Genomic DNA, 13,910 nt, shown 5'->3' on the forward strand with positions numbered 1-13,910 from the left:
CGAACAGGAGAGACTGAAATCTTGTCTACAAAGGAGAGTAAGTACAGAACTGGTGGTAAAAATAGTTATAACAAGACACAGATATTCATAATTAAAAGGTTCAAAATATATGAATGCAACCAGGGGCATAGCTAAAGGCTAATGGTTCAGCTTGGGCCCCCCTTACTTCAGTGCTTTGTGGCAAAAGGGCAGGGGAGCACATGTCCTTCCTGCTGCCTGAGGCAAAAATTGAAACAGCACCCCCCATACCAAATTCTTGACGTAACCCCTTGCCTCCAGCCAGAGGACTAACTTGAACATTCTGGGCCCCAGTGCAAAATCTATAACAGAGCCCTCCCATCATGCACTTTCTATAATACTGTTGTCTTCTTATGAGGCACAAGGGTCTTACGCCCCCTCAGGCTCCTGGGCCTGGTAGCGACTACTACCTCTGCACCCCCTATAGCTACGCCCCTGCATGTAAATGAGCTGGAATTGAAAAACATCAGATTGCTGTAATATTGCTGGTGAGTTAGCACTATGTGTTACTTATTTATTGAACTCGCTAATAAAATGACAGTAGTTTAAAAGAACCAAGCTATATGTCTGCATTTCCTTTATTTTTTTTTCAAAAAGATTGCTATAGCAAAATAAAAAATTCCAATATCTTTGTAAAGAACACAAGATGACTAAGCTTTAACTGCTGCTCTGACTTCTTATTTACTAAAGTACTGTATAGGCAATTTTAAGATTTCGGTTGAAATCCTCTTTGACATAGGATTACTAGAAAGTGGAGGGGGGTTATATAGATAAATACTGCATAACGTGAATCTGTGGAATTGTTAGGCAATAATCGTATTACTTTTTTTTCTGTTTTTTTAGTACAATGACTTGATAGGACTTGAACGTAAGAAATGGGAAACGTGGCATCCAACCCTGGTAGCAGAAGCGTTATTTTCTATAGCGAATATTTTTAGCTCCTTGAGATTGATCTCGTTGTTCACAGCCAACTCTCACCTGGGTCCTCTGCAGATCTCTCTAGGAAGAATGCTGTTAGACATTTTAAAATTTCTCTTCATATACTGTCTTGTATTACTGGCATTTGCAAACGGATTAAATCAATTATACTTCAATTATGATACAAGTAAAGAAAAACCCATGAACTGTAATGGCATTCGATGTGAAAAGCAAAACAACGCCTTCTCCACGTAAGTTATATACCAAAATCTTTTTTTTCTCTATTTGCATGGTATTTTTTATTTATCTAAAAATAATATAGACTTAATCATAAAAAAATCACATAGTGCTGTCACTGCAATCACACTGCTATCATCTCTTTCACATAAGCCATGTAATTGTACATCATGATTGCAAGGGATTTACTGCAATCCATGGTACTTTCATCGCATGGATGGTGCAGTCTCAGGAGTTGTGCCCTCCAAAGATAGCATTTACAGTATGTGAAGCATTAAAAAAGGCTATGATGTAGCAGAAACATCACAGACTTACACATGATGGTTTGTTACCTTTTTAGAGATCAATGCTATTTTTGGATGTGTAGTGAACACCGGATCTGGATCAATCGGTGAGACGATCTGTGCGTGAGGGGTATTGTGCTGCTCTCATTTTAAATATTGTGCAGGAGTTCTGCCCTCATCATCCTCAGGAGGTATCAGCTGTGACATGTACTTTGCTGCAAGGGCCAGGATCAGACTCCGGCAGTTTAACACTGTACATTCTATAATTAATAGCAACCCCAGCATCTAAGTGGTTGATAGAATGAGGGACCTCTATCTGCCTAGCCATAAGCAACCCACAGTGTGATTGTGGTGTGCCAATCTTTACAATAGTGACCAGAGGCCTGTCAATGGCCTACAGGTCTGCCATATATGGAAGCCCTTTAGACCCTTCCACAGGCAAGGTCTGATAGGCTTGCTATCAGTGTAGAAATGACAATAAATTACTATTACCGTGTATTTTACCAGCAATTGGCTTGCTGCAAGTTCATAGTCCCCTAGTGGGACTAAAAACAGTATATAAAAATGAGAAATATTTTTGAAAAAATTCAAGTGATAAAATGCTCAGTTTTCCCTTTATCTACACTTTTACTATTGAAAAATTAAAACAATAAAATATACTACACATTATAGGTATCGCTATGTCTGTAACAACTCAATCTATAAAATGATCATTTTACTTATCCCACATGGTGAAAACTGCCAAAAATAAAAACACAGTAAAGACAGGATTGATGTTTTTGGTCACTTTACCTTCCAAATGGTATAACAAGTGATAAATAGCATATATTTTCCACTAGCTAGTACCAATAAAAACTATAGCTTGTCCTGCAAAAAAAGGTATCCGCTAAGCTGTCTCAATAGAAAAATAAAAAAGTTAGAATATGGCAATTAAAAATGCAAACGATTTTAATACAAAATGATTTTATGATGCAAGTAGTAAAGCATTAAAAAATATATAAATTTGGCATTGTCATAACCATATCAACCAGCAGAATAAAGTTTTCATCCTTTTTATCCCACCCTCTAAAAAGTTAAAAAAGCCACCCGAATAAAGTGATTTAAATGTTATGTGCACCCCAACATGGCAGCAATGGAAACTACAACTTCTCCTGCAAAAATAAGCCCTCATACAACCTTGTCAATGTAAAATGCTAAAAATGCTATGAATGATAGAAAATGGCAATGCAAAATAATAAAAAAAAAAAATTTAAAAGTGATTTTATGATGCAAAAGTAGCAAAACATGAAAAAAAACATAAATTTGGTATAGCCATAATTGTATAAACCCAACAGAATAAAATTAACATATCATTGACCCCATAAAAAATAAAAATGATAGAATAGTAGTTTTGTTTGCCTCACCTCCATAAAACTATTTTAAATTCAAAAATGATTTTGTGCTGCAAACGTAGTAAAACATAAAAAATATTTACTTTTGGTATAATATCCACCCACAGATTAAAGTGGGTCATAATTTAAAAACACTAACAGAATTGCTAATTTTTGGCCTCATCTCCAAGAAAATAAAACAATAAGTGATCAAAAAGAAATATCTATCCCAATTTGGTACCAATCCTTTGAGAAGTGAAGTTTTTAAAATGGGGCGATTTATGGGTAAACTTTCCCTGTAAGTTACCTCAGGCTAACCATTCCTACAAGCGGATCACCTGAGGGACATCACAGGGAAAGTTCTGGATGGTCCTAAAAACCACTGGAGGTATTAAATGCCTTGACCGTAAAACAGGCCAGATGTTATATCCAAGATTATAATCTCATTTAGATTCCCTCCTGTGGATATAAGTGACTGTTGTGATTTATCTAATACATTCAATATGAAGGGGCATTTGGTCTAACTTGTAATGATTTAATAAAGCTAAGTTTTAACATAAGGAGTGGACATATGCTGTGATAGTATTAGTAACTACACACCCTGTGATTTGGTTTATGAGATTTACTGTAATAGTAAGTTCTGGAAATTTTCTTTAACATTTTTGAAAATGTTAAACTTATATGTCTTTTAAACTCTCCCAAAAAAAGATTGTGTGAAAAATAATTCCAGCATAAAGTGCACATAAGAGAAATGTTAATTATTAACTATTTTGTGATGGTGGTGTCTTGGACCTTGCCCGGACCGAAACTAAATTCTGGAACTGCATTCATAGGAAGTGCCGAAAACAAAACTGAGGCTGTAATTTTATCATAATGTTCTCGAAGGAATTATCAGCACTTCAGAAGATTGAATTGAGGGTTGTTTTTGAGAATAGTCCCAGTGAGCACCTTTTAAAGGGGTTGTCTCACTTCAGCAGATGGCATTTTTCATGTAGCCATAGTTAATACAAGGCCTTTACTAATGTATTGTGATTGCCTATATTTCCTCCTTTTCTGACGTGATTTATTTTTCCACCACATTACACACTGCTCGAATAAAGCCAGCAAAGGAAGGAATATGGACAATCGCAATACATTAGTAAGTGCATTGTATTAACTTTGGCTACATGATAAATGCCATTTGCTGAAGTGAGACAACCCTTTTAAGTTCTTTGGGAGAAATAACAAGGTGAAGGTAAAATGAGTCACCAATTACTCAATTAGAGTGCTTACTAAATAAGGATATCATCTATGATTGTGCATTTTAGAATTTCTATTGTTCTCTAAAGTAAGTTAATGAAGGAATATTTTAGGAAGGATACACAAGCAATGGATAGATGTCAAGCATTTCATAAAAATCAAGTCCTAAATTATATAGATGAATAATAGCATACAATTAAGGCCTCATGCACACGACCGTATGTAATTTGCGGTCCGCAAAAAACAGATCCTCAAAAAATACGGATGACCACAGTGTGCATTCCTTATTTTGCGGAACGGAACAGCTGGCCCCTAATAGAACAGTCCTATCCTTGTTGGTAATGCGGACAATATTAGGACATGTTCTATTTTTTTGCGGAATAGAAATACGGAAATACGGAAACAGAATGCACATGGAGTACCTACCGTTTTTTTTGCTGACCCACTAAAATGAATGGTTCCGTATACGATCCACAAAAAACCCCGGAATGGACACGGAATGAAAATACGTTTGTGTGCATGAGGACTAACTAAGCACAAAATGAAGGACCCCCCTGCAGCCACAATTACACAATGTGAGCTGATTAACATATTTCCATCCAGTGCCTGGAGAGTCCACTAAACTCTAGTGACTAAAAATATTGTGACTATAAATAGTTGGGATCTTGAGAGATAATTTATTTTTACTGTTCTCTAATTAAAAAGGCAACAGCTTTAATATATAATAGTCATTGTTAGTAAACAGATCATTTAAGTTTTACATGGAACTAATAACAATAATACTGATATTTTAATGGTGCTAAAATTTTGGAACATAGAAGCCTAATGCATTTAAACCCTTGGTGGCATTACTTTTTCTCATACAGCACGTAATAGGCTGGGACAAAACTCAAGTAGATGGCCCTATAGGGAAAATCATCTACGAGAGTCCCACTGTTGTCCATGCTAAACTCATGGTCTATGTTAAAATTGGGTTTTATAATGGCATTTTTCCCTGCTCAGAGTACCCCAAACTCAGAATTATTTCCCCCTATGTAATAGTTTTTATGCCAGTATTTTCCTTTGCCTTTTATCAGTATCACTGCTTAATGGCAGGATGTTTACATTCAGAACTTTCTCTTTTCATCAGCTTACTGCTCAGTTTTCTAACCAATCCCAGCATGATTTCCTTTCTAATGTTTCTAAGGGTTGCTCTGCCTGCTACAATGTTCTCTTTTCTGTAGTTACGATCCTTACAACTCTCCTCTTCGTGTTAACTAGGTGCAGCAATCCTGGTTAAACATTACAGAACCTGTTAGAAAACTCAGCAGGAAGCTGATGAAAAGAGGAAGTTCTGCATAGGTCACATGTAATGGGGAGGGGACAACACAAGAAAACACACAGAAGGAAATAAACCAGAGTCTAGTGCTCAAATCTTAGGAAGAGGGATTGTGACCTCCTAGGAATCTCTAGATATCTCCCTGACTTCTGCCAGTATGAGTAGACCCTGAAGGTGGAAAAACTCATACACCGGAACCTAGGCCCTTGAAGCCCTAGGAACGGTGGCAGGGAATGAGACTACTGGTTCTTTCCCAGGTGAAGGACCCAGCATCTCCCTGAGGCCTAGAAACACAACACACATATGTCACAACAAAATGCACAACAAAAGCACTCATCTTTAAAGAGGGAATGGAGAAGCCGGTGATCCACAGGAGCAACACACCAGCTCAACAAACACCAAGCAGGAAATATCAACCGCATGGTAAGCAGTGTGAGAGTAAACTAAATAGAGCCTCAGTGAGGACCACAGGCAACACCTGACAAGGGGTGTGGTCATCACTAAACAACAAACTGCAAGTTTAGAACAAAGACTGTCAGAAAGCCTCACGTGCTGCCAATCTCCCTGATCTTCTCATCTCTGTCATGGGAGGGACCGTGACAGTACCCCCCCTTCTATGGGTGACCTCCAAACACCCAGGGCCGACTTTATCGGAATGCGCCCTGTGAAAGGACTTCACACGGTGACTGGCATTAACATCGGCCGTAGGAACCCACATTCTTTCCTCTAGACCGTAACCTTTCCAGTGCATAAGGTACTGAAGAGATCTACAAAGAATTCGTGAGTTCACTATCCTGGCAATCTGAAATTCAAGATTACCGTCCACCAAGACAGGAGCAGGAGGTAAGGAGGACGGTTAAGCCGGTTCGACAAATCTTTTCAGCAATGACTTGTAAAAGACATGAATTTTTAAAGCCTACGGAAGGTCAAGACGAAAGGCAACTGGATTAATAAAGGCAGAGATCTTATATGGCCCAATAAACCTTGGGCCGAACTTTCAACTTAATGTTTCTTGTGGACAGCCACACAGAATCACCCACTCTCAGGTCCGGACCACTCATACGTCTCTTGTCAGCCATACGTTTATACTTTTTGCCCATCTTTTTTAAATTGTTTAGAATTTTCCACCAGATAGATGACAACGAAGAGGAAAATCTTTCCTCTTCCGGTATACCAGAAGTCTCAGTACCTAAAAATGTGCCAAACTGCGGATGGAACCCATATACTCCAGAAAACGGCGACTTATCAGTGGACTCCTGTCTACGATCATTTGGCAAACTCGGCCAACGACAAAAATGAAGACCTCTCCTCCTGATTCTCTGAGACAAAACACCTCAAATATGTCTTCAGATTCTGGTTATTGCATTCAGTCTATCCGTTCGACTGAGGATGAAAGGCAGAAGAGAAGGAAAATTGGACCCCCAGGTGAGTGTAGAACGCCTTCCAGAATCTGGAAACAAACTGAGTCCCCCTATCAGACACCAAATCATAGGGGATACCGTGTAGTTTCACAATGTTATTGACAAACACTTGAGCGAGAGTTTTAGCATTAGGTAGACCTTATAACGCTATAAAGTGCAACATATTGCTGAAACGATCAACAACCACCAGAATCACAGTTTTCCCTGAGGAATTAGGCAAATTTGTGATAAAGTCCATGGGCAAATGAGTCCACGGTCAGGACGGGATAGACAAGGGAAGCAGAGATCCTGAAGGCCGAGTATGTGTCACCTTGGCACATAACCCTCAACACATTTACGCAACCCTGGCCACCAGAATATCCAAGAAATGAGATCAACCGTGGATCTTCTTCCAGGGTGTCCCGTAAGAACAGTACTGTTATGTTCCTCAAACACCTTATGCCGTAGTTCCGAAGGAAAAAACTACTTCCCTGGAGGACAAGAATCAGCTGCATCTCCCTGGGCCCCAAACATCTTTGCCTCCAGTTCAGGATAAAGGGCAGATATAACCACCCCATCAGCTAATATCGGGCCAGGATCCTCTGAATCCCCCCCCCCCCCCGAGGTTAAAAGGTGACAACTAAATTAAATATGGTAAAAAACAGCGACCATCTGTCCTGTCTTGGGTTCAGATGTTTAGCTGACTCCAAATAGGCCAGATTTTTGTGATCAGTAATTACCATAATGGAATGAATCGCTCCTGCCAACCAATGACGCCATTCCTCAAAAGTCAACTTAATAGCCAGCAACTCTCTAATACCTACATCATAATTTATTTCGGCAGTAGAGAGTTTTTTAGAGAAAAAAAGCACACGGACGATATTTGCTAGGAGAAGGACCCTGTGACAAGACTGCTCTAACCCACAACTTGGATGCGTCATTATACAAAATGAATGGCTGTGACACATCAGGTTGCACCAGTATAGGAGCAGAAGCAAAACATTCCTTTAACGCTGAAAAGGCTTGCAATGCCGCATCAGACCAGACTGAGAAATCTACACCTTTCTTAGTCATATCACTCAAAGGTTTAACAAAAGTCGAGTAATTCAAGATAAATTTACGGTAGTAGTTGGTGAACCCCAGAAATCGCATGAGCGCCTTCAGATTTTCGGGTCGATCCCAGTCCAACACAGCTCAGAGTTTTTCCGGGTCCATATGAAAACCCTTAGAAGAGAGTAGGTAACCCAGGAATTGCACTTCCAGGATCGCAAATACACGCTTCTCCATCTTAGCATACAATTTATTCTCCCTCAGGATCTGTAAAACCTGTCCCACATAATCCTGATGCTTCTCTATATCAGGGGAATAAATTAGAATATCATCCAGATACAGCACCACAAACCTGCCCACCAGATGATGAAAGATGTAATTGATGAAATGTTGAAAAACAGCAGGAGCATTGGTCAACCCAACGGCATGACCAAATTCTCAAAATGACCTTCAGGGGTATTAAAGGCCGTCTTCCATTCGTCGCTCTCTTTGATCCTTACCACATTATATGCTCCCCTCAAATCCAACTTAGAGAACACCTTGGCACCAACAATTTGATTGAACAAATCTGGGATCAAAGGAAGGGGATAGGGATCACGGACAGTAATGCGATTAAACTCACGGAAGTCCAAACATGGTCTAAGAGTTCCGTCCTTTTTTTTACAAAGAAGAACTCTGCAGCCACTGGTGATTTGGATGTTCTAATATGACCTTTAGCCAAGCTCTCAGTGATATATTCTCGCATGGCTACTCTTCGGGTTCAGAAAGATTATACAAAAAAGAAAGAAGGGGTCCAGCTCGATTAAATTGTTACCTTTATTTTTCAGTGCGGGTAAAAGCCAGTTACACTCCAGTCACACTGGAGTGTAACTGGCTTTTACCCGCACTGAAAAATAAAGGTAACAATTTAATCGAGCTGGACCCCTTCTTTCTTTTTTCTTTGCTAACGCCATGGTTCCTGGCTTGGTCCGTGCTCGGTGTGGCGGGGTTTGAGCACGCCTATATTTTTTCTTTCTGCCTACCAGAAAGATTATACAACCAATACTTGGGCAACCTAGCTCTGGGAATAAGGTTGACGGGGCAATCATATTCCCAATGTGGAGGCAACTCCTAATCTCCACTTTCAGAGAATACATAAGAAAAATCTGAAATAAAAGAAGGTACTATTTTAGTGGTTACAACAGAAAGCGACGTGGTAAGACAGTTGTCTATGCAAAAATAACTCCAATCAAGAATTTGTCTTGCTTGCCAATCGATGGTAGGATTATGTTTGGTTAACCACGGTAACCCTAGCACCAGAGGAGTAGGCAGACCCTCCAGCACAAAACAAGAAATGTATTCTTGATGAGAATCTCTCACCTTTAGGCGAATGTCCTGCACCATTTGTTATAAACACTTTTGTGAGAGTGGCGCGGAATCAATGGCAAACACCGAAATATTTTTGTCTAATGCGCTTGTTGTCAAATCATGCATACAGAACTGGCCATCTACTAGGTTAACCCCTTCCTCACTGTCAATAAATACTTCAATTCCCACAGTTTTTGAGTCTAGCTGGCAGGCAGGAAAAATCGGGTACTACTGGTAAAAGACAAAAGTACATTCTCAGATTCCCCACCCACACTACCAAGAGTAAGAAGTGGACTAAACACATTAGTGTTCATTTTTCTTTCTTTTTCACCTTGACGTTTAACATAAGGACATACGTTCACAAAATGTCCCCCTTTATCACAGAAAAAGCAGAGTCTCTTCTTAACCCTAACGTTTTTATCACCAGGTCCAGGAGTGACCTCCCCCAAATGCATTGGCTCATCATTAGACATAAACTCAAGTGCCTCCCTACCCAAAGTGTCTGAGGAGGCCGCTTCCCCATATGATAGTGCATCCTGAGCGAGAGGAACCTTAGATCTCTCCCTCAGGCGTCTATCAATACGTACAGCCAGCGACATGGCCGCCTCCAATGACTCTGTGCAGAAATCTCAGTGCAGAAATCGTATCCATAGCTGTACTGGCACAAACAAAATGACGGTTTTTCGGCGGTTGATAATGTTACACGTAATAGGGAGGGGACACAAAAAAACACACAGAAGGAAATAAACTATAGTCTAGACCTCAAAGCTAAGGAAAAGAGATGTGACCTCCTAGGAATCCCTAGATCTCTCTCTGACTCCTGCCAGTATGAGTAGACCCTTAACGTGGAAAAAATCATTCACAGGAACCTAGGCCCTGGAGACCCTGGAATCCCTAGGAACGGTGGCAGGGAATGAGACTACTGGTTCTTTCCCAGGAGAAGGACCCAGCGTCTCCCTGAGGCCTAGAAACACAACACACATGTGTCACAACAAAATGCACAACAAATGCACTTATCTTTACACAGGGAATGGAGAAGCCGGTGATCCACAGGAACAACACACCAGCTCAACAAACACCAAGCAGGAAATATCAACCGTATGGTATGCAGTATGAGTGAACTAAATAGAGCCTCAGTGATGACCACAGGCAACACCTGACAAGGGTTGTGGTCATCTCTAAATAGCAAACTGCAAGGTGAGAACAGAGACGGTCAGATAGCCTCACGTGCTGCCAATCTCCCTGATCTTCTCACCTCTGTCATGGGAGGTGCCGTGACAGCATGTAAAAATCTTGTATGTTGTAAATCCTAGACAAATCTTCTGGCACTTGTGGTTAAAAACTTCACATTTCTAGAGCACTGTGGAGATCTAAGAGGTGCAGTACTGCTGTAAAAGGTTGAGCGAAAGCACGTCTATTTAGTTTTTTAACTTTACCATGTAAACTTCCTGCCGGGATGCAGTGAAGCAGAGATAAAAGGAAAGGAAAGTTCTGACATGAAAAACAGGCATATAGGGCAAAAATATACAGTGTTTATGATACTCTTGGCCAAAAAAAGGTGTTATTAAATGGGAGCAATCCTTTAAGCTACCCATTTAACCTCAGCATTTACCTATTACATGAGGTATGGTTAAAACTTACAGTTATTGAGGGTAATAAGATGCATATTGATGAAATTGTATAATTTCACTAGGTAGTTGGGCACAGATATTGGCAAGTGGTACAAATTCTACGTACCTCATACAGATGTAGCAGGGGTAACACACACACTCAACTAAAATTTCTTAACTCATCGCGTTATCTTGAAACAAAAGCCATCGAAAAGCAATTGCTTAATGCATTTAGTTGCATTTAGTTTAGATAACATGTCTCATAAAGCATGTGTGTTAACCCTGCTACATCCGTAGATACTTCTACTAATAATTTTAATTTTGACAATGGGGTACAGAGTATATGTACATCTCAACTAAACTGGTAATGGAACCCTTGTTGTCTAAGCGGATCTGAGAGCTAGACCTGGACAAACCTTTGGAAATAGGAAACAGCCGTGGGTTCCATAGTGGATAAGTGGACTAGAATGCTAGCATATATTTCTATGCTTTTGTGTAGCTTGGTGAGCCACCACTCCCACCTTGGATGTTTTTCTAAGGGCTGGGATCAGTACAGATTCCAACTGTTCATGTATTATAAAACAGGTTCACTATCTATGAAATAAACCCAGTCGAAACCCATTATTGTGTGTCTTGGTGTACGGTATATTGATGAAATATCTTTTTATGATAGCAGAAAAAGTGCAATTGGAAGATTTGCATTTTATTACAGTGCCCCCCTACTATTACTAAATTAATGGCTTCCTTATAAGTAAAATGGATAAATCTCAAAAGATGTGTATCCTATAGTTTGACTGACAAAAGGTAGAATCTTTAGAGTTGGTTGTCAATGTGTCACTACCAGAGCTTTGGGACGTTCTCACAGCTCTGTTGCTCCACCCCTGTGATGATTTCACTACTAGAGCTGGGAGGAGTTCTCACTGCTCTGTTTACTTTTGGTTTCCTTCCTCCCAGCTGTTCCTCATGCGTTTGATTTCCCTCTCTTTATATCACCCCTCCTCCTATTGTAGGGCGTGGATTATAGTTCTCATTTCAGTTGTACAGTGGGATGCAAAAGTTTGGGCAACCTTGTTAATCGTCATGATTTTCCTGTATAAATCGTTGGTTTTTATGATAAAAAATGTCAGTTAAATATATCATATAGAAGACACACACAGTGATATTTGAGAAGTGAAATGAAGTTTATTAGATTTACAGAAAGTGTGCTATAATTGTTTAAACAAAAATAGGCAGGTGCATAAATTTAAACACTGTTGTCATTTTATTGATTCCAAAACCTTTAGAACTAATTATTGGAACTCAAATTGGCTTGGTAAGCTCAGTGACACCTAACCTACATACACAGGTGAATCCAATTATGAAAAAGAGTATTTAAGGGGGTCAATTGTAAGTTTCCCTCCTCTTTTCATTTTCTCTGAATAGTAGCAACATGGGGGTCTCAAAACAACTCTCAAATCACCTGAAGACAAAGATTGTTCACCATCATGGTTTAGGGGAAGGATACAGAAAGCTGTCTCAGAGATTTCAGCTGTCTGTTTCCATAGTTAGGAACATATTGAGGAAATGGAAGACCACAGGCTCAGTTCAAGTTAAGGCTCAAAGTGGCAGACCAAGAAAAATCTCGGATAGACAGAAGCGACGAATGGTGAGAACAGTCAGAGTCAACCCACAGACCAGCACCAAAAACCTACAACATCATCTTGCTGCAGATGGAGTCACTGTGCATCGTTCAACCATTCGGCGCACTTTACACAAGGAGATGCTGTATGAGAGAGTGATGCAGAGGAAGCCTTTTCTCCGCCCACAGCACAACAAGTGCCGCTTGAGGTGGGCTAAAGCACATTTGGACAAGCCAACTTCATTTTGGAATAAGGTGCTGTGGACTGATGAAACTAAAATTTTGTTATTTGGCCATAACAAGGGGCGTTATGCATGGAGGAAAAAGAACACAGCATTCCAAGAAAAACACCTGCTACCTACAGTAAAATATGGTGGTGGTTCCATCATGCTGTGTGGCTGTGTGGCCAGTGCAGGGACTGGGAATCTTGTCAAAGTTGAGGGACGCATGGATTCCACTCAGTATCAGCAGATTCTGGAGACCAATGTCCACAAATGTCCAATGTCCACAATGTGACAAAGCTGAAGCTGCGCCGGGGCTGGATCTTCCAACAAGACAACGACCCTAAACACTGCTCAAAATCCACTAAGGCATTTATGCAGAGGAACAAGTACAACATTCTGGAATGGCCATCTCAGTCCTCAGACCTAAATATAATTGAAAATCTGTGGTGTGACTTAAAGAGAGCTGTCCATGCTCGGAAGCCATCAAACCTGAATGAACTAAAGATGTTTTGTAAAGAGGAATGGTCCAAAATACCTTCAACCAGAATCCAGACTCTCATTGGAACCTACAGGAAGCATTTAGAGGCTATAATTTCTGCAAAAGGAGGATCTACTAAATATTGATTTCATTTTTTTTTTGTGGTGCCCAAATTTATGCACCTGCCTAATTTTGTTTAAACAATTATAGCACACTTTCTGTAAATCCAATAAACTTCATTTCACTTCTGAAATATCACTGTGTGTGTCTCCTATATGATATATTTAACTGACATTTTTTATCGTAACAACCAACGATTTATACAGGAAAATCATGACGATTAACAAGGTTGCCCAAACTTTCGCATCCCACTGTAGCTCTTGCTTTAGTATCTTCACTTGTAGCTATCAGTTCACTGGACCTGTGTTCTGCTGCAGCAAGCACTCCGGATATTGCCAGCTGTCCTTGGATCCGTCTTCTCTGCGGCTGCAACACCTTCAGCTAAGTGTACAGACATTGTTGTGTACCTGATTATTTTCTGACTGGATCTGAGGTGGCCACGGTTCCCTCCATATACTGAGTAGGGCACCGGTGGCCGTGCCCCTTCCACTATTGTAGGGGTTACAGTGGTCATCAGTCTTAGGCACGTGGGCATGCCTCGTTCCGCCATTTGGATCCGGGCATGTGCTTTAGCAGCATAGGGAGAGCTTTGAGGGTCTGACAGGGGTCACCCTTTATCCTCCCTAGTTTGGGTCCGGTCAGTAGCTCTTTTACTGTGTATACTATTGTTGCTCACATA

General features: G+C 40.3%; 1 protein-coding gene across 1 annotated transcript in view; it reads left to right on the plus strand.

Moving 5' to 3' along the window:
- Positions 1-13,910, plus strand: part of TRPC4 (transient receptor potential cation channel subfamily C member 4) — a 467,661-nt gene that overhangs the window by 421,272 nt on the left and 32,479 nt on the right. The window contains exon 6 of the mRNA XM_040422436.1: positions 862-1,187. Coding sequence (XP_040278370.1) covers positions 862-1,187 — 326 coding nt within the window. The remainder of the gene's footprint in view (positions 1-861; positions 1,188-13,910) is intronic.

Source organism: Bufo bufo, chromosome 3 (genome assembly GCF_905171765.1).
Source record: "Bufo bufo chromosome 3, aBufBuf1.1, whole genome shotgun sequence".
Lineage (NCBI taxonomy): Eukaryota > Metazoa > Chordata > Amphibia > Anura > Bufonidae > Bufo > Bufo bufo.